The following is a 20,969-nucleotide window of genomic DNA, read 5'->3' on the forward strand; positions in this document are numbered from 1 at the left end:
GCCCAGGGGAGATCTCGGCAGGCTTTCCAAAGAGCTGTGAAGTTCCTCCCAGGCACCTCCAGCAGTGTGATACAGGCAGTCATGGAGGACTGGACAGGGAGGAGGACAGCACAACCTTGTATTGCACTGAAAAAAAATACTGATTGTAAACCCTTTTTAATCATGGTTTCTTTAATTAGAATAGATTTGGTCCAGGGTTTTAAGATTATTCTTCCGAGGATTTGTCTAATCCAGAAACATCAATATGTCTTTCTAACACTATATATTTGTTGTTGTTGGATGACTTCTTTGCTTGCTAACTTTTTGTCCACCCCACGCCCCTGACTTCCCCATGCCTCTTACTGCTCCTGGCATATCTTCTCTAGTGCCATAATCTTCCCAGATCAGAGCTTTCAGAGCTAGACCCCCGTTCTGTCTCCCTGCTGAACCAGCATCTCTGGGAGAAAACTGCAAGCCCAATAATGGACATTATTTTAACAGGCTTTCTCAGTAGAGTTTTGGCAGCCTGAGACTTTAGGTCTACATTTAAATATGTTCTGAGAGCCTGGAAGCATTGGCTTGTATCATTCGGCCTTGTATCTCTCTTTGGTATGTCATAGGCTTAAAGGTTTTATTTATTTTAAACTTTGAGGTCCTTTAGTTTGTTTTCCCCCCACCAGAGGGCTGCATTGAGTACGGTGTAGTTCACCATCAGAGTGAGACAAGTTTGCATAACAAATTGCAGCTCTGAATTTCACAGCTTTCTTAGCATAGAGCAGTGTGTCTAAACGAGCAGTCTTGATCTGACATATTGATTGATTCAAGATCAATATTAAAATGTGTATATGTTTGTATGTATATATAAACACACTTGGTGTTCTTGTACTTCTACTCTACCGGGATTTTGTTTTTCTTTGGAACATTCCTCGGGCATTTATACTTTTTTTTTTTTTTTTTTTAAATGTATAACTTTCATCCCCCTGAGTCTCTCAGACTGTTAGTCTGGAGAGGGAGAGCGAGGGGGAGCTTGTAAGTTAGAGATCTCTGCACAGCCAACAGCTGCAGCTTAGTGAAAATTTTCTTTTATTCTACAGCAGCTATCATTATATATTTAAAATCATTCCTGAGTTGCACGGCTATTATCTGAACTGATGTATTTTGCCTTTGGGGGGGTGCTGAAGCATTTGATAACAAGTCTCCCACTGCACCTGTATAGCATCTGTCTGCATGTTGTCATGGAAAACCTGTGATGATTATTCTCAGTCCTTTTACGAGCACCTTGTTAAATGAACCTGCCCTCTTGTTTCTGCGTGTTGGATGAGGAAAAGAAAAGGACTTATTACAATAGCCAGCTGTGTTTTCTTTATAGCACAATCAGTTTGAGTGTATTTATTTAAACCTTCAGTTGTTTGACTAAACAGTTTGCCAGGGGGTATACCCTGATGCTCTAGAAGGCTAATTAGCAGTATTTTTCTGTAGTCCTGTGAAACGTTACTTTAAATCCTGTCCATTTAAAAGTGATACAAACTTGTAGATTTCTAGACTGTACTGTACTGTACTTTGTGTTCTGCTTCGTTCTATGACTCAATAAAACCCAAGCCAAATGTGGTGACCTTCCGTGATTTCCCATTACATTAAATGAGGGATTTGATGAGACACTGTTTGGAAAAGCCTTTTTCCAAGCAAGTGTGGGTTGGTGGGTGGGACTGTGCAGAGACCGTGTGGTCTCGCTCTGACGTACTGTGCTGTGACCTTCAGGTGTGCGCATGCTGGACGGCGAGGTGACCGACGCAGTGGAGGCCAAGTCCCTGGGGCTCAATCCTCAGCACATTGACATCTACAGTGCCAGCTGGGGCCCGGAGGATGATGGGAAGACTGTGGATGGCCCAGCCAAATTGGCCAAGGAGGCATTTAAACGTGGAGTCACTGAGGTGAGCCTTTATCTTTCCTTGTCAACCTACACTGCATTGATGGGGCTTACAGAGGATGCTTCCTTTCTGATATTATGTTTTGTGCTTATATATATACACATTCACCTAGTGCGAGAGGAGAATGAGAAAGGAGTCATGCATTTAAAATATTCCAATACACTTAAGAACTAACAAATCCTGTAAAATTAAAAATTAAGCCTAACATTTGATGACTTCAAATAAACCTGACACATCCCCTACACTGAAGATAAAGGAACGCCAGGGAAGTCGGTCCTAATGCAGATATCAAACTGTATCGGCACCTGGTCCTGCACAAGGGAACATTTAAAGAGCCATGACAAATCAGCAGTGAGGAATAATTTAGAAAAACATATTTAACATTTTTAGATTCAGACTAACTGAAAATGATATTTCAAAAGGTCTTTTGTTTTGAACAACCGCCTCTGCTTCTTGTCTGTTCTGCCTAAGCCAGTGCTCAGATGCAACACAATGAGAGGTAAGCCAGTGTGTTGGCAGATTGCCTCTCATTGTTTGACTTAACTCTGATTTCCTGCTCTTTTAGTGTCAACTTACCCCTGGTGATAACAGATTTGTTATTCATGGAAATGGCTTTGAATTTCAGTTGTACCGAGATATATGCAATATTTGGTAAATAAAGTTCATACCACCAATTGCAGTATAGTAAACCTGATCACATTCTCCATGCACAAGTTTGGTATAAAATGCAGGTTTGTGACCTTAGTTATTTGAATGTGATGGATATCTACCTGGTTGGTTTCATATTAAAGCTCATTTAGACCTTCCCAATGCTTTCCCTGAGACTTCATTAATTGAAATCTATAGACATTAAGTGCAGTGCTAGCAGTTTGGCCTTGGTCAAGCCAATCAGTCTTTAGTTTTAAATCCCCTATTTGGACTTGATTTGTACTTAAAATCAGGCTTTAATTCTAGCTTCTCTCAGCCTTGTACATACAGTTTGAGCAGTATGGTTGGCTAAATGCCAAAGCTGGAATACAGAGCCTTGCAAAGATATTATACAGTGTGGGGAAAGGTATGCAAATTAAGCATTTATAATTACTAAAAGGTGCAAGACAATTAACTGTTACAGTACTACGATAGTATGACTCTACAACTAATTATTGGAATACCAAAAGGACCTTTTCGGAATTAAATTTGAATGTCAGTATATTTCCATCACAGCAGAATACATTTTATTTGAAATAAAGGTGTTTTTTAAATAAAGTGGTGAGGGCTATCGAATTACATCTCTCAGATGCTGTCCTCTTCAAATTGTTTATGCATGAGTTCTTTGCTGTTCGAAGTTGAAAGAATGGATTTCTCCTATTTCAATATTTTTAAAATGGACGAGAGCTTCGGTATAATGAGTGCACATACACAGGCAAATGATGTTGAAAGAGCACACGAGTACGAGACTTATCAATGCGCTGAAAGAGGAGAATAGAAACTTAGAGGCGAGCCGTGTTTCTATTGCCCTGGAGAAGAGGCATTGTGTTCTGCTTTCAAAAGAGACTGTTCATGCATTCAAGTGTCTGCCTATGCAAACAGACAGTACAAATGGGTGTAAACACACAGACAGGTGTGTAAATTTTGGAAATGATCTACAACTACAAACACTCAATCGGTTATTGTTCTGTAAAGCCGAGTCTGGTAGACATGTTTCAATAAAAGGCTGCGTTTGTGAGAATGTGCCCTTTGGAGCCTGCTTCAGCGCTGACTGTTTTGCCTCTCTGTTCAGGGTCGAGGGGGGCTGGGCTCAATCTTCGTCTGGGCATCGGGGAACGGCGGCCGTGAGAAAGACAGCTGCAACTGCGATGGCTACACCAACAGCATTTACACCCTGTCCATCAGCAGCACCACGCAGTATGGCAACGTGCCCTGGTACAGCGAGGCCTGCTCCTCGACCCTCGCCACCACCTACAGCAGCGGCGGCATCAATGAGAAACAAATTGTGAGTGCAGGCGTCGAGACCGGGCCAGAACTCAATCCGAGAACATACCGTGTGGAAAAGGGTCTGTCACCAATCAAGGACAGCAATACTTGCCCCTGGCTTTTGTGGTGAGGCCTTGCTGATGTATACAGGCAGCTTAAAATCAGTCATGGCCTTTGATCTCTAATTTTAAACCAGTTTAAGTTGATCGGTGATTTCAATCAGTTACTTATCCACCCCGGAGGTGTGAGTTTTCCCCTATGGGACAGCTTTGCTTTCCTTGCCTACGCGAATATAATATTTAATTAATGTAATTATCTATACCTCATTATATATTACGCCTGCCTATGTTGTTGTCCCTGGACTAGTGCCAATGGAGATGAATTTCAATTGGCGAAACCCTCCCCCCAATCTCTGTCCCTCACACCGCACTCCCTTGCCCCTCCAGGTCGGCCCATGTCTCCCCTGTGGAATAGTACACAAGTCACTAGTATAGCCAACAGTGGGGGGTCCTGGACCTATCAGCAGCCCTGTGGGTCTGGGGAGTGAATGAGTGACCTCAAGTTTCAAGACATTCATATTTAAGGCCCACGTGTGTCGAATGAGATTAGTGCTGAAAAGACGGTAGCACTTCCTGTGGATTCAGAACACGGCCGCGGGGATTTGTGCTGAGCCGGGGTCAGAGCCCGTGGCCAGGGGTGTGGATGCAGTGAATACCAATCAGGTTCCCCACCAGTGGGCTGCGGTACTCCTTCTTGCTGACAGCAGAGATTTCAGTCTCAGGTGTTCTGGGTGAAGAGATTCTGCCACTGCAGGGAAACACTCCCAAAACCAGGGCCAGGGAGGAGATTTGCAGTTGCTTTTGGATTTATTTTTGTCAGCTTCCCTCTGCTCATGCATGTAAATCTCCACTTCATAAGGGTTTGTTCTGAATTGCTAATGGAAATCTAAACCTGTAGCGCAATATGGTTACTAATCTCCCACTTACACCACCCCCCTAAAAAAATGTAATCATCTCTCTATTTTAATCCGTAGAGCACCTATTGAAGATCTTTTTAAATTTAACAAACACCCGTTATCTGGGAAAATCTCTCTGTGTGTCTAGGTCCCTACCTGTACATGTATGTGTGTCTTTACCTTTGGCTGCACATGGAGGCTCAGGTTTGAGAATCCCTTGCTGGAGCTGCAGTCCTCTGCTCTGATGAGCCATGAATATTAAAAACTGGACCTGGGCGCTGCTGGACAGCAGGCAGTGACGCCCCGCTGCAACTCTCGCTGCTTATCTGCAGGAGCACGTTGAGATGCTTTACCATTCCTGGTGTGAATGGATTACCAGCAGGCCTTCACTGTGATTGACAGGTCACTTCTGAGTGGCTGGAGGGGACAGAAATGCAAATCTGACCCATCTTATAATTCAGCAGCAAACTTCAGGGGGGTGCTGTGGAAACAGGACTGTTCATTTATTTATTTATTTAGAGAGAGCTTTTTTTTCATTTCAAGTATAAATAACTCAACTCTCCATTTCCATCTAATTCAATTTGTAATTATTTTAAATACCCAGTGACTATAATTACAGAATATTACATTTTGGATCTGTATGTGAGATTAATTATAATTTTAATAGTTACTATATGTAAAAGATAAGCAGTGGAAATTTGAAGTATATCATTCAATATTTCAGATTTGCTTTAATCTCCTGCTTTTTGTTAATTTGTTTTTGTTTACTCAAACTGGTGCTTTTGGTACTTTCTTAAAACATGTACACAGAAATAAGCTTGGCAGGTCTTGGATTTATTCAGTCAACATGAATCATCGTATTTATTTTCTAATTTATAATTTCTGGTGCACTTTTCTGCCAGCAGTGATGAAGCCTGCAGGATTGTCATGCTCTCAGAGCTGTGAAAGACGAGCTGTGCCTCTCCCCTGGTCTCTGTTGCCCGCTTTTTAAATCTGGAACAACGCACTGCTGAAATCCCATCTTCTCTCACTGTCATCTTCTCCTGCACTGTCACTCTCACACACAGCAATTCTTTACACTTAGCCTCACACACTCATGCCCGTCTTGGTTAACCTGCCTCATTTGACATTTGGTTTCATGAGTGTTGTCTCCCCTTCCCCCCCCCCCCCCCACTGTTCAATGTTTTGTTTTTGTTTTTTATCCCCCCCCTTACTCCGAGTATGACAACTGTATTTCCAAAGCGCTCTGAAAATCAAATTTCAACACGAACTCATGAATATGCCCCTACGACCCCTCCCTCTGTACCACTGCTACAAAGAGAGTTGTGACTGATCCCACTCTCTCTTTTCAGGTCACCACAGACCTCCGGCAGAAGTGTACGGACTCCCACACTGGGACCTCTGCCTCCGCGCCTCTGGCAGCCGGGATCATCGCCCTCGCCCTCGAGGCCAAGTGAGTAATAGAGCTGTGTGTTTCAGCAGTGTCCTGCCGTCTTCCCAGGGGTGCCTTGCGAACATGCAGTCGGGGTGCATCTCTATTTCTACTTCCCTCCTGCTCAGAGCTGGTCTGCTTGAATACTACTGAATTATTCATTCAAACAAAATAATTAATCAGAACTTCTCTCCACTGTAATCAAGAGCACAGTACATCTGAGAGCTGTGTTCTATATTTATATCTGTAGTGTAATGGCAGTGCTGTCTCTGGTTCCTGTGGTGTGTGACCCCAGTTTTGCTCTGGTTTCCCCTGTAGTAAAAATCTGACCTGGAGGGACATGCAGCACTTGGTGGTGAGGACCTCCCACACGGCCCACCTGAACACCGACGACTGGAAAACCAATGGTGTTGGCCGCAAAGGTACCCTACCCTCTCACACCTCAAGCCTCTTACCTCCTCTGTTGCAAAAAGTGACTGCATCTTAAATGGGAGAATGTGCCAAAAGTGGTATCATGCTTCTGTTCATCCCATCCTTTTACACTGTAACAAGATCGGAAACTTTAAAATGGCTTGTTTTTGGCCTACAGTTTTTCAGTATCAATTGATTTTATTTTTTTCATCTATAACTGTGTGCTTCCAAGCGGTGTAAACTTTAGATTATAGAGCAATGAAATGGCTCCAGTAAATCTGAAAATAATGTTTGGTTAATTTTGTATACCTTTTTTCCCTGTTTTATGGAAAAGTAGGATAATACATTGAGAAGCGTAATGTCCAAGAATTGTACCTGTTCTGTTCGATATTAATTAATGCATGTTCTCTCCTCTTTTAACAGTTAGCCACTCTTATGGTTATGGGCTACTAGAGGCCAGTGCCATGGTTTCTCTGGCCAAAAACTGGACCAATGTGGGGCCACAGCAGATGTGTGTTCACACCATGGTGTCACAGCCCAGGTGAGTTTTTTTTTTTTTTTACTATGTGGGTATACAAGATAAATTGACTGCATTGCAGGCAATAATACCAGCAACAAACCATCATATTGGATAAAGGAAATCAAACCACCCCGACACTGTGTTGTGTAAATATGAACACAAGCGTATGCATGTGCTGCTCCCTCAAAATACATAAAGGGATCAAATATTTGATCTCATATATATTTTTTCCACAACTCCGTAATGAGAAATGTCAAGTTGGGTTGCCAGTAGCACCACTGTGAAGCCCCCAGTTGATCGTGCGTTACATTTCCAATCTAAGCATGCAGCTGCAAGCTGATTGTGTCACAAAGCTGTTTTTGATGTGCAGGGAAGGGAGAAAAAATAAAAACCTTTGCGCCTGGAGCCTGCATTGACAAAGTGATTACCCACAGATGAGCCCCAGCATACACACTCCCCACGCTGTCCTCAGCCCTCTGTGCGGGTGTCAGGCAGGGTAGAGCCAGGCACCTACTGACTGACCCGTCTGCCTGGGTCACTACTGTCTGACATCAGAGTTGCCCAGGGCCTCGCACAATAAAAACACTTTATTGGGTGTTGCAGGAACTGAGCTCTACTCTGAGATTTGTCCAATCGGCCATTTTAATAGGAAACCAGGTTTACGGTCATGATGTGTCCAAAGAGCGTGTGGAGATGATATAATGGGAATGAATAGTTAGTGCAGACCTAACAGAGACTTCTTGTTTCTCTCAAGCAGTGTGTTTTTGGTTTTGGTTTTGTGCTTTTCTTTTTCTGTCCCCCAGAGTGTTGTGCAGTCGTGTTTCCTGCTGTTTTTCTTTTGAGTTGGGCAGCAAGAGTGACTGGTGGAGCCGGAGCTTGGCAATAAGGCTGTTAACCTCCCCCACCTCGAATGAAATGTTGTGGACTGCAGTAATCTTCTTAGAGGATTTGGAGAGAGAGTTTACAGAGCCCTTTACTTTTCTGTTCTGAGGGGCATCGGCGCAGCACAGGGCCAGAGCAGGTTAATCCTGCCCCCAGCCCAGAGAGAGTCTTTATCAGCAGAACCAGGCAGGGAGGTTAAGACCCGGGTATATGAAATATTCAGTTTCCCCACAGAATGTCCAACAGGAAGCACACAGCTGCTTTGGGTCATTGTCCTCCAGAGGAAATGAATGGCTGAGTGTTCAGGATTTGCAACACTCATCTGAAGTCTCGATTTATAATTCTCTTTTTAATGATGTTTGTTCTTTTTTTATTGTTCTAGTGTAGTCTTTGAAGTAAAGGGTGAAGAAATAAATGTAACTCCCTTTTCTGCAGGAATATTGGGAGCCACCTTGTGATCTCCAAGACTGTAGACGCATGCATTGGAAAGCCAGAGTACGTGAACTCTCTGGAGCACGCTCAGGCTCGACTCACCTTGTCCTACAATCGCCGTGGAAACCTGGCCATTTACCTGATCAGCCCCAGAGGAACTCGTTCGACGCTTCTGGCTCCTAGGTGCAGGTCCTTTAATATTTATAATCTAACAAATGTATATACAGTTAACATGCGGCTGCAAATGCAAGATCTGCAGGTAAGGCTGAAGAAAAGGACACTAATCCCCTGTGAGGAATGTTTTGGTTTTAAAGCTCTTCTATCCTGAAGAGAAGTATAAAGGTTAAATCAGTCTCTCTTCTTCTGCTCCTAGGCCTCACGATTATTCCTCTGAGGGCTTCAATGACTGGGCCTTTATGACAACCCACTCCTGGGATGAAGACCCCCGTGGGGAGTGGACACTGGAGATCGAGAATACGTCTGGAGCCAGTGACTATGGTAAGCCTTCAGGACAGGGTGCAGCTGAGGGGTGTGGAGATGGGGATCTCTGGCAGTTCGAGCCGGGAGACTAGCACAGTGTTGTAGGTGTCTGAGATGATGCATTGGGGTGACCATTTCTCGGCATGTAGTATTGTGTAGTTCATGTAGATCAGTGGCCAAATGAATTTAACTTAATACTAATAAAAGTTATCAATTACTTTTCCTCTTAGTAGCTTATTGACTTCAATGTGTCAGGGGTTTTTGTGCATCACCCTCAAAGTCCAGGCATGCTGAAGGGGATATTTTACTTTTTGTTTTATGCAACTGGCCACCAGCATGTGGACACTGTTTTGCTTTAGTGGTTGTGGCTCTAGGACTGGACAGGAAATGAATTACAGTAGCACAGTTTTTTGATTAAGAGAATGCTTTTTTCTGTTATTTTTTTCTTTTCACTGCTACTAAATCATTGCCCTTTTTTTTTTTTTTCTTCATATGCCTCTCTGTAAATCAGCTTAATTAAATTTCCGGCAGAGAATTCCTAGTCTGCTGTCATCCCCGTTTATCATCCAGCCCCCAGCCACAGCGGCTGGGCAGGCAGTAAATCTGGGGTCACAGCAGATCTGCGAATGGGGGAATGCCAAGGAGAGCTGAGCTGGCGAAGGGACAGTTTTCTCTGTAGCATGAGCCCAGGCTTTTAATTCACAAAATAGAACAATTCCTTTCAGAATATGGGAGAATTGCTGTAAGTCGCTGTTTTTGTCTCTGACTGACAAATTGCGATCATACCAGTAATCTGAAACAACATTAAAATTTACACATTCTTATATTATATTTAAGACCGATTATTAGTAATAAAATTATGCTTTTCCCTTAAAATAAACGTCCGTAGCTGCCACCACTTAATCAATGTGACTAATTGAAATGATTAAAGGAATTGAGCGAAGTTCATTCGCTAAGTGGTTTATTTAAGCAGACTACATGACCACCTTGAATGAAGTGCAGCCTAAGAAATTTAGTAGTGTGAATTGCAGGGCCCTAGCTATAGTTAAACGTCCCTGGCTCCCTCCTGAGGGTGCTAGGTGATGCTCTCCCTTTGTCCTGAAAGGTATGTGCCCTCACTTCATCAAGCATCACTGAAGACGTGTTCCCCTGAAAATTTGAAAATGGATTAGCTCGGGTGGCATTAACTTCACATGAATGTCTAATATAGTACTTATTTAGCAATTTATTTCACATATTTAGCAATTATTTACCAGATCAATCATTATTTTTGAAATCTGTTAATTTATTTTCATATTGAGTTATAGTAGCCATCCTATAAAAATCCATCTTTGGTTTTTCCATCATAAATCAGTTTTCAACATTTATATGAAAACTCTTCTCTAATCCAAACTCTAAGAGTTGGAAAGGTTTTACTGTTGTACCATACTGTGTCATGTGTAGCAAAATAATCACTAACTGGTCTGAGACTATGATCATTATCGTATCCTGGGGGGGTGTTTGTGAGCAGCACAGGTCCTATTGGCTGTATCAGTAGCACAATGGCTTATTGATAAAGTAGGACTCTAACAATGCATTATGCCTAACATTATTAATAAAGGGCTCTTCTGACCACAAAAAATATTTTACGCCTCTTTGTAATTAAGTGAGTTTTACCAAAGAGATTACAACTCCATAAGAATGATTACTGCACTGATTTTATTTCAGGAGTGCATTGTTGGTGGCTGTGGTGTGTTTATAGTGGAAATAAAGATAACAAGAGGGTTTTATTAGTGGAAGTTTATCTACGTCCCGACTTACCAACTGTAGAATCTGAAGGCACTGTTCACAAGAGCCGTGCATAAAAGGGAAATGCTTGCAGTATGTATGTGAGAGGTAAATTCGACCAGGGCAAACAATTGCAATGCCTATATTTTATTTCACTTTATTTCGCAAGAGGCTGTACTGCTCAAGGCTTGTTATCTGAAACAAATAAACACACAGGACACATGCCTGAGAGGCAACAAATAATTCAAATCATCCTGAAATAAGCGTGTATATAGAACAGCTGCTCCAATTAGGAAATGGAGCCATGAGATTTTGACTCGGGTTATGCAGGAGCCCAGGGCAACATTCAGCCCTGCAATTGTCACAGAGCCCCGCAGGTCCTGTCATAGTCTTGGACTATTACTAACCATTCTTACATGTACAAATAAATAACAATACACGTCTTATTATAAACTGACTGCATTTGGGTATATTAAAAGTTTACTATTTATAATACGTCTAAAAATTCATTCATAATGGAAAAGAAATTGGATTTGAAGATGATGGATTTTAAATAACTAATTTATAAATGAAACTAGGCATTTTTTATAATTACCTCAGATTAAATTATAATTGATTAACATACTAAATGAAGTCTTTCACGTGTAGTATTTTGTTCCCGAGCCAATTCTTGAATTTTCAGTGTGAAGACACTCTCGCAGTGATTCACGGTGAGGGGGTAGTCCTTGCACCGGTCAGTCAAGGTCATGCCCCCAGCGACCTCCATGAGTGGCTCTGTTCCCTGCAGGTGGCAGCACTGGTGGGCTCATTGTGTCTTCTTCTCTCTTCCTCGTCAGGCACACTGACCCAGTTCACCTTGGTTCTGTATGGCACTGGCCCAGGCAATGTCTCCAGGCTCGACTATAGCCAGTCTGCTAATGGCAGCTGCAAAACCTTCAACATGGAGCAGATCTGTATAGGTAGGTATTGAAACAGTGGGGAGACTGTGACCCCTGCAGGCACCATTTGGTAATATAATCAATGTCACAGGTGAACTGTGAAGACGCTTCATTTTATTGCCTGTAACTGGTATATGCAGACTTTGATGCATAGCACAATCTTGGTATTTCAAGCACTTCTCATTTTTAAGTCTCTCCACTTAATCATATTAATCATGGATTTATCATTTTTGTAGTTCCCACATTTGAAGCTTTGATCTTTTCAGCCCTGGAGTGCAGGGCAGAGAGAACTATAACCCTATGGAGTCTGGAGGAGATCTTTAGGTTTAGAGCAGGTTGATTTCATGCATCTAAGCACTGGGTATGACTTACAATAGAAAGATATGAACCGGCTCCTAATGTGCTTTAACAACATGCTGTGTAGCGTGGCACATGTGAGCAGTAGGCTGATGTGAGGCTATAGACTCTGGTCAGAGCTCAGCGGCAGCCCTGAGCTTGTGTGGCTGGGTGCGATGACTCGGAGAATACCAGGAGCAGCAGGTATTTAGTAGTGGTGTTGGTGGTGGCTTCAAGAATACAGACAACTTCCTGGAGGCAGTGCTGAGAGTGAGCATGTCTGCACCGCACACCTGGCATGTGCACCTGTCGGTGGTTGAGGTGATGGGTGGTGTCAAATGGAAATGCCCGTTACAACAGGGTGGAGGGGCACTGGGGCTTGTGATGTGTGGCTGTATTTTAGCACCCCGAGTGCGTCTCTGTGACTTGTCTGTTCAAGACAGGGGCAGGTGAGGTTTCGGTCAGAATTGGTATGACTACATCAATCAAATCAATTTGTATTTGTATAGCACCCTTCGCAGGGTAGCCACAGAGTGCTTTAAAGAGTGGTAAACATACAACAAATGCACAGCAAAATAAAATGCATAATACAATAAAGTAAAAATAGACCTTTAACAGTTTGTGAACTAAAATAAAGTAAATTAACATTGAAATAAATGCATCTGTTGAGGAAAAAAAAAAAAAGGAACACTACAAACCTGGCATTTAACAGCCAGTAGGATCTGTGGATGTGCAGAGCCTACCACCTCCCTACCTGGCTTGTTAGTTTTGCCCTCTGTGACACTGTCCAGCTGCAGATTGATACGGACACTGTGGTGATTGTGCAGTATTCTTGTTTGTTATTGGACGTGAGGCCAGGCGAAGGCTGTTGACACACTGACTGTATAGGGTGTTTACGGCTTAGCCAGGTCTTTGGCAGTATAACATATATTCCTGCAGTTTACCAGTCTTTTCCGGCCTTTGTTTGCAAATATGCAACTAGCAAACACCACAATATGTTCAGTGTTACTCTTCCCCCCAAGGTAGACTGAGCGAGCCAGCGTTAAGCACTGCACTTAGTGTGGGGGCAAGTTCACGCTTATTTTATCAGCAACAATTACCTAGTTCAAATTCCTCATCACTCCCCTTCTAGCGCCGTACCTTCATTTTTGAATTGAATTTAATTTTTCATTCAATTTCATTTTTCCTCCTCCCCCTGTCCACCCTCATCCCACTATAGCTCAATCTGTTGTTTCTCTGAACTGCTTGTGTAAAGTGAATTTTGGTGGTCTTGGAGACCTGCTGAAATAAGCCCCCCTCCCATAGCCAGAGCAGCAGCGGCGGTGGCGGTAGAGGTGGTGGTGAATTGGTACCTGGGGGGAGATCCGTGTGCAGCTCATTCAGGGCCGTTTAAAATGGGATTAATAATTCAGCGCTGGAGACGGGCTGCCAGGCCTGTCTGGATGACTGGCAGCTTTTATTAGCGGAGCCGCGCGGCTGGGGAGCTGTGCTGGGCTCGGCAGCTCTGCAGGGGATAGGGAGCTGTCACCGTCCTCCCTCCAATCTCCAGCTCTGACGGGGGTAAAGGACAGCTCACAATCCCCCACCACCACCTCTCTCCTTCACAGGGAGAAAATAACAGCAACCATGACATTTTCTTCAGTACGAGCCCAGATCATTTCTACCGTGACCTCCACCTGTCTTTTACTTCATGCATCTGTAGAGCAATTACTGCCTCTAATATACAGCTCTGCAGGGGAATAACCAGCTTTATTGCTCATCTCTTTATGTGATAGACCATGACCGTGTTCCTTTTTTATTTATTTTGCCACTTGTTTTCCTCATTTTCCTTCTCTGCTTACAAAAATATGCGTGAACTCATTGTCCGAGTCTCCTTATTCCTTAAATGCATATATGCACGTTTTAGTGGTTTATGGATGGACACCACACATCTCCGAGTTTTTTCAAAAGGAAAAACACATTTATTCAGACTGAATTCATCCGGGCAGAGAAGTGCAATGTACTCTCGGTGGTGGAGTTTGTCCTTGCCATGGACTCGCTCTCTAGGGGAAGGAACAGTTCCACTAACCCATTTTCCTCGGCCAGTCTTATGTGAGCAGATAATCAGGAATCGGTCGCATCAGCACTCGGCTTAAGAAGCTCATAGATAAACCATATTGAGTGGGAAAGCAATGTGAAGTAAAATGCTATGACTGGACAGTTTCTCCAGGGGAGACACTACACAGCACAATGTCAAAGGGTTGTTTAATTTGTATGACAGTGAAACAACAATAAATCTTGGATATTCTCTGTAATAAAATGAACCCATAAAGATGTCAGCGACAATAAAAATAAATAGGGTGGCATTAATAATTATAATAAAAGGCATTGTGTGTTGGCGATAAAATTGTAATTGACTTGCTGCCGCTCATCTTCTGAATGCATAAATAATAATAAATTGTCCCTTTCTCTTTTGAGTGTGCTTGACTGGAAGGAATAATACAGTGCTGCATCAGCTTTACCAAACAATCAAGAAAACTCATTAAAGCGCTCATAGTGTAGTGCACAGTCTGTAAATACAATTTATTTTATTAATTTGCTGTTGACTTAAAAAGTATTATACGTCTTAGTCGTTAAAATCTCTCTGAATTTTGCAATTATGAAGAGATGTTTTTGTTTGTCTTCCTGCTGTTCCCGAAGGCATTAGGAGGTTGCAGGAGATTATCTACTTGCTGTTATTTATCGCAGTTTAGTAATATTTGTGGATAATTTCACTAAAAGGAAAACATTTTTCTCATTAAAATGGTGTAATAGCTGATACAGCAGTGCTTTGCTTTACCCCTGGGGCAGCAATATAAATTAAGCTTGAATTATTAATGCCTTCTTAAAATCTTGGAAGAGCATTGCCTGTTATCACACACTGGCACGTTTTTAGTGAAGTCCATAATTTTTTAACATGCAATAAGTCATCTACAAGTTTGTAATTGTTAAAATATGCCAATCCCATTGATTTTTCAATGAGACTCATTATTATGTGGTAAGATAAGCAATGCAAGGAAGAAATTAAGAGTCCCTCTGAAATACCTTGGTTTTATTATTTTTATAGGTGTATATTTTTCTACTTTCTCCCACCCCCTGCACCCACCCTTTGTAACAGCCCAGCTTTCTTTTTGGTCTTCTAGTACTTTCCTTTCAATTCTCTCCTTTTCTAATTTAAAACTGATGTGTCCACAGTACACAATTATGGTTTTATTACAAAGGAAAATATTTCCAGATCTGTTCAGCAAGTTTGCTCTTTCCTCTAGAAGCCAATCAAAGGGAGATTGAACCAGAAAAGAAAGCTACTGCTTCTCAGGGGAACAACAAGGGTGATAGTCAAGAGAGTTCTCGAACCGTTTCTTGTTCCTGTAATCATACTGTGCTTTTGAAATGAACTCCGATTGTTTTTGTACATCAAATTTAGCTCAGGCACGGTATATATATTTTTTTTACAAATCTCATTATAGACCTTCATCACCCTCATCCCTGCTGTTCCCCCGCACCCCTCACCCTTGCACTCACCCACTCTCACCATTGCTCTCATTGTCTGGGAAGTTGTCTCTGACTCTAGTTGTCCCGCTGCAGTCATCCTCTTGTGTGTGTTTCTCTCTCTGCAGAGTGCAACTCTGGCTACTACCTGTACCAGCAGGACTGTGTGACGGAGTGCCCGGCCGGCTTCACCCCTGGGTCTCAACAGTCGGACTACCCTTTGGAGAACTGGGTGGAGCCCCCCATCGTTCCCTCCTGCCTGCCCTGCCACCCCTCCTGCCTGACCTGTACAGGCCTGGGCTCCTCTGACTGCCTGTCCTGCCCACCACGCAACCACCTGGACCCTGTCTCTCACATCTGCCTGCACCAGAACCAGATCCGTGAGTCCCCCAGCAGCACCACCTCGGAGCGCGACCGCAGTGAACCCGAGAGCTCGGCAATGCCCGTAACCGTGGCAGTGCTCAGCTGTGCCTTCATAGTCGCCACCTTCGTGGGAGTCTTCATGCTTTTGCAGCTGCGCTCTGGCAGCACCCCCTGTAGTGGACAGACCAAACTGCACACGCTGGAGTCTGTGGGGGGCATCCGCGTAGGGTTCGGCATCGGCCGGGGAAGGGTGATCTCCTACAAGGGAATCCCCTCGGTGTGGAGGGAGGATGGCGGTAACTCGGAGTCGGAAAATGAGGAGTTCGACGGCCACAGCGAGAGGACTGCCTTCATCAAAACGCAAAGTGCTCTTTAACCCGCCTCCACTCACAGCGCCGCACCTCACCTCGACCCCCTTTCTCCGATGGACCTTTTTAATCATCTGTGTTCCTGTTTTTCTTGGTGACCTGGTGGGAGTGTTCACGTGTTCTCTGACTTGGGGAGTCGCACATTTATGTTATTGTGCTCAGTGTCTTTTTTCAGATCATACTGGGGGTAGGGACAGGGAGGGGGGGGAGCACTTTCTTCAGAAGGTGTTGGAGTTTCTTCTCTCCCAGTCTCTTTTCACATCTCGGGTATCAACAGGTTTTTGTCAGATATGCTAAAGGATGTCTGAGTACCTAGGTTATCCACAACTAAAATTTATTTGCAAAATAAACATAAATTATTATGGTTTCCTTTTTATTTTTATTTTCATTTTTTTTCTCCTCTCTGTATTTTCTTTCCTTTTCCTTTGGAGCTGTGCAGGTGATGCCTCGCTGTACTTTGAGCACTGCACACTTATGTGATTAAAAGTAAAGCTGGTAAAGCAGAAGGTGGTCACAGGATGGGCAGGCAATGACAAGTCCTCATCCTCAACATCTAATCCTCATTTATTCTGCTTTGCCTGCCCATACTGCTTCAATCACAGCACAGGGATTGTGTACTCGACTGCACTGTGTACCTTCCTGATAGCAGCTTGATTTAGTTTGCTCTCTCCACAGAGAATTAGATCGCAGCTCATCTAGGTGATTTTACCAAAAAAAAAATAATAATAATAAAACACCTCCCCTTGTACATCTAAGAGAAAACTGCTGCAGTCACCCATTTGTGTGAAGGATAATTTATAATTTATTCTCTCCTAATACTGGGTGCTCACCAACTTCAGTCCAAGGTGTGAGTGAAAAGGCAGTGTTGGCCCATGTTCAGCACTCCCAAATCCCCAGGTCGGCTTCACTTTATTATTCAAGCTACTTCATCACTCCTATTCCACAGCGTGCACATTAAGAAACAATCTCATGAAGTCAGCATTACTAACTATAAACTGCAGTGACCACACACGCTCACACGTCTCCATCAGGGGAACCACGTTGAATACCGGTGTCAGGGTCTCAGTGCCATCCTAGCAAGAGCTAAAGGAATCGAGCCCTTACTATTCATTGGCTTCCAGAGAAAAGGGGCCAGAAAAGGTTACTGCTGCTTTTGAAATTAGATTGTTTTGTTTTCCCCCCCCCCACCCCTTCCCTAGTGAAAGGGCTGAGGCTTGATTGCAGTGCGATGTGACGCACTGTCTGGCCTGACAGATGCTAGCTCTGCGTCTGTTCAGGACAGCAGAGTTGTGATTTGAAATCACTGATGGACTGTGGGTATTCTCCGTGATGGTTTAGTTGAGCATTTAGTTGAAGCTTTGTTCAGGCGTGCAATACCAGGGTCACCCTTATCGGTTGTCAAGGCTGGTGTGCGGGGTTATAGGTGTTTAGGGGAGTCTGAAGGACATGTGTTATTTTAACCAGTGTGCATGCCATTTGAGTGTGGGGGGAAGGAAGGTTTCAAACGGACAACACTGAACAGCGCCGGAGTGACTGAGGTTCAATAAAGTGGATTTCATGCACTGCAGAGCAATTACAATAACACTCACGGTGGCAATCTTCAGGCGACTTTTCACCGTGCTCTGTGACAGTACGGCAGTGTGCACTCTGAGTCTCTGACAATCTTCTCGTTTGTCCTTTGAGCCAGTCAGAGACGGGAGTGCCATTTCTCTCTCGCTTTTTACCTTGTGGGTTGTTGCCCTTTTGAAATGGGTTGTATTATGTGTGTGCAATAAGTGGAACATACTGCAGAAAGCATTCATATCTTATGGGCAAGATTCGTGGCCATGTGCTCGAGTCCCTTGGTTCTATACGTAGGTTTTGTTCATGGCTTGTGCTTTTTTTTTTTTTTTTTCCTTCTACAGTTCATGGTATAATTTTAAGAGCTGAAATATATATATATATATATATATATTAGATCAGATTTTAATACTGCCATTTGGCTTTGAAGAGCTCTCTTTTGAGCAAGAATAAAATGTATAGAGTTTATAAAATGACCACAGTCTCGCCATTTACAAGGAAGTTGAAACTATAAAATGTGTACTGAAACCGTTGACAAGTGGTTTCATTCAGAGTGGTGTTTTGAATTTGTATTCTTATCGCCCTAATGAAAAATGTATGTAGTTGAAATCTTGTTTGCAGAGTATGAGGGAAGGTAGCGAGGGTTTCAATTTTCCTGGCTGCCTGGCTATTGCTGTGATTTTGGGGGAAGTCTGCTCGGCCTGTGTCTATTCTCTCGCTGGAAGCCCAAGCCGAGTACTGTCCTGCCCCCCGTTATTTTACCAGTGTCACTCTTTGGCATTCTCTCAATGTGACAGGCGGCCCAGGCTGTCACTTGCCCGCACACTCAGTGCTCTATCTCTCCTCTCTCCAGCTCCTCTGGTCATCCCCAGCCCGTGCTGCAATTCGCAGTAATGAAAGGTGCAGTGATTCATGCCGCGCAGTAAAGAATTCATGGGAGTCGTGATGGTGGCTGTCCTAAACTGTCAATCTTGTGTAATCAAATGGGTGCATAAAATAGCCATCAACTTCGCTTAAACACATGTCTGCATGTCATTAATCAGATTGCATAAACCCATTGTGATCTGGGCCGAGTGGACTCAGGGTGCTGTGGTGGAGGGATGAGGGGGGGAATTAGTTGTGAACAATGCAATTGTTTTTCTTGCCTCAGTGTCACCTCACTTATTTATCCCCACCCCCAACACACAAACAGATGGTCTGCTGATCCAGCCTGTTATAGCTGAAAGCACTGAGCTCCACTACATCCACAATTTGTGTGAATTCTTAATACTAGCTTTCACAAGAAGCAAGTTCCACATTTGTGGCAAGAATTTACGGTCATGGTTTTGAAAGGTGCAATCTTCATGCACTTGCAAATTCCTACACAGTCATGAATATACACACGCTTTACTATTCCTTCAGAATGTCTGCCAATTTCCAAAGATATTTTTAACTTCATTGTTCAGCAATTTCACAGAGCTTAATATTGACCCTTAAACTATATTCATTGAGTGAACTGAGCTAAGACATGGAATGGTGTGTAACCGTCTGACTACCAATCCATAGAAATTGATAGAATGGTAGTCTAATGTTTGCACGTCTTCCATCTTACCCGAGGTGAATTGGCTGGAACTTTTATTTTTCTCTAAATTGAAACAGTCTCTAATAGACTCTGAAAAGATATCGCCAAGTATAGTTTAATGGACAATCTGTATTAAACTAATCTCTGAATCATATTGTTTCAGAGAAAGGGTGCGAGTACTTTAGACTGTTTCTCTGGTAATGTGATGACATCGAAGACACGGCAACATGCAGCATATTGGATTAGTTGAAATTAATAGTCCAGTTGTTTTTTTGTTTAGTTTTTTTCTTCCTCTCTCCAAATGTGTTTACAAAAACCAAAACAATCTGAAAGGCCTCCAATAGCCTCCATTCTCCATGCAGTGTGGAGGGGTGCTCTTGCTGCCATCTCATCACTACACTCTTGGGATGGCAGCGGGGCATCGCAGAGCATTTTTACAAGAATGTCTCGTCTCCCATTAGGGTGGGATCTCGCACTGATGAGGATTGGCAGTGGTTTTCTGTGTGAGACTAATGATGGCTCTCGCAGCAGCAGTGTGCTGTACATAGACGCGCATCATCCTCACAGACCGAGACCCCCCCCCCCCCCCACAGGTAATGTATTTGGAAAACTAAAGGGCTGTACATGTCTGTGTCTGTCTCTCATCGAGCCCATCTGGAAGTCTCCCCTGTCAGGGTTGGGTAAACTGCGCACAGCAGCCTATTGGACCTCACTGGGCCTCCCTCTGCCCGGCTCTTTAACAATCTGTCCATCTTCTCGTTCTCTCCCGGTGAGGTTTGGCAGACTTTGTTGCCATACATTAGCAATGGTGATTTATTTTAATATAATTGTGTATGACTGCCTGAAATGGAAAAAATAATAATAATTAAAAAACAAGGCCTATTTTTGTACTATATAAATGGTGCACAGTCATTTTTCTTGTAATTTAAAAGTTATTTTGCTTGTTTTTATTTTCCTTTTTATTTAATTGATGTCGATATGCTGATAAAATAGATTCTAAGTCAAATTTAAAAATATTAAAAAAAAAAATCTATGCAAACTTAAACGTGTGTCATTTATTCATTTGTATTTGTAAACTATACATTTTAAATCCTTGGATTTAAATGGAGTAAGTGTTGAAGATGAATCTTTAATGAATAACTCCTTCCACCAGGGAGCACTGCAGACAGTTTTATCAATCGGTCACTACAGGATTCTTTGAAACCCATAGTTTAAATTCCCATGTTCAGGTTACAGCATTAGTCTTCCTTTATTCCTGCTGTATAGAGAAATAATGTTAACATGTGTACAATGAAAGAAAGTTAAAATTTTCACATTACACTGCAAATTCAAAATTAATTCCAATATATTGTGCAAGATATATATCATGTGGCCATGGGGGACATTTTAAGAAACCTTTTTGTATATTTTTTTCAAAGATTAAGGGAGAAGACTAAAGGCCCTGTATAACTGGGATTCCCCTTGTGATATTGGGTTGTCACTGGACCCTGTTCTAGCCCCCAGCATGCATTGAGAAAGCTTTAATCTGTTGTACAGCTTTAGATTTTTTTTTGATGGGTGGTATTTAATTAATGAATTTGCATTCTTTATCATTCTA

General features: G+C 42.9%; 1 protein-coding gene across 5 annotated transcripts in view; it reads left to right on the forward strand.

Moving 5' to 3' along the window:
* Positions 1-16,627, forward strand: part of LOC136748123 (furin-1) — an 89,540-nt gene extending 72,913 nt beyond the window's left edge. For all 5 annotated transcript variants that reach the window (XM_066701612.1, XM_066701609.1, XM_066701611.1 and 2 more), the window contains exons 8-16: positions 1,738-1,910; positions 3,667-3,879; positions 6,168-6,268; positions 6,566-6,669; positions 7,082-7,199; positions 8,496-8,675; positions 8,866-8,990; positions 11,576-11,698; positions 15,649-16,627. In XM_066701612.1, the coding sequence (XP_066557709.1) occupies positions 1,738-1,910; positions 3,667-3,879; positions 6,168-6,268; positions 6,566-6,669; positions 7,082-7,199; positions 8,496-8,675; positions 8,866-8,990; positions 11,576-11,698; positions 15,649-16,259 (1,748 nt within the window). In that variant the 3' untranslated portion in view covers positions 16,260-16,627. The remainder of the gene's footprint in view (positions 1-1,737; positions 1,911-3,666; positions 3,880-6,167; positions 6,269-6,565; positions 6,670-7,081; positions 7,200-8,495; positions 8,676-8,865; positions 8,991-11,575; positions 11,699-15,648) is intronic.
* Positions 16,628-20,969: the final 4,342 nt, after the last annotated feature.

The sequence above is a fragment of the Amia ocellicauda genome, chromosome 4 (genome assembly GCF_036373705.1).
Source record: "Amia ocellicauda isolate fAmiCal2 chromosome 4, fAmiCal2.hap1, whole genome shotgun sequence".
Lineage (NCBI taxonomy): Eukaryota > Metazoa > Chordata > Actinopteri > Amiiformes > Amiidae > Amia > Amia ocellicauda.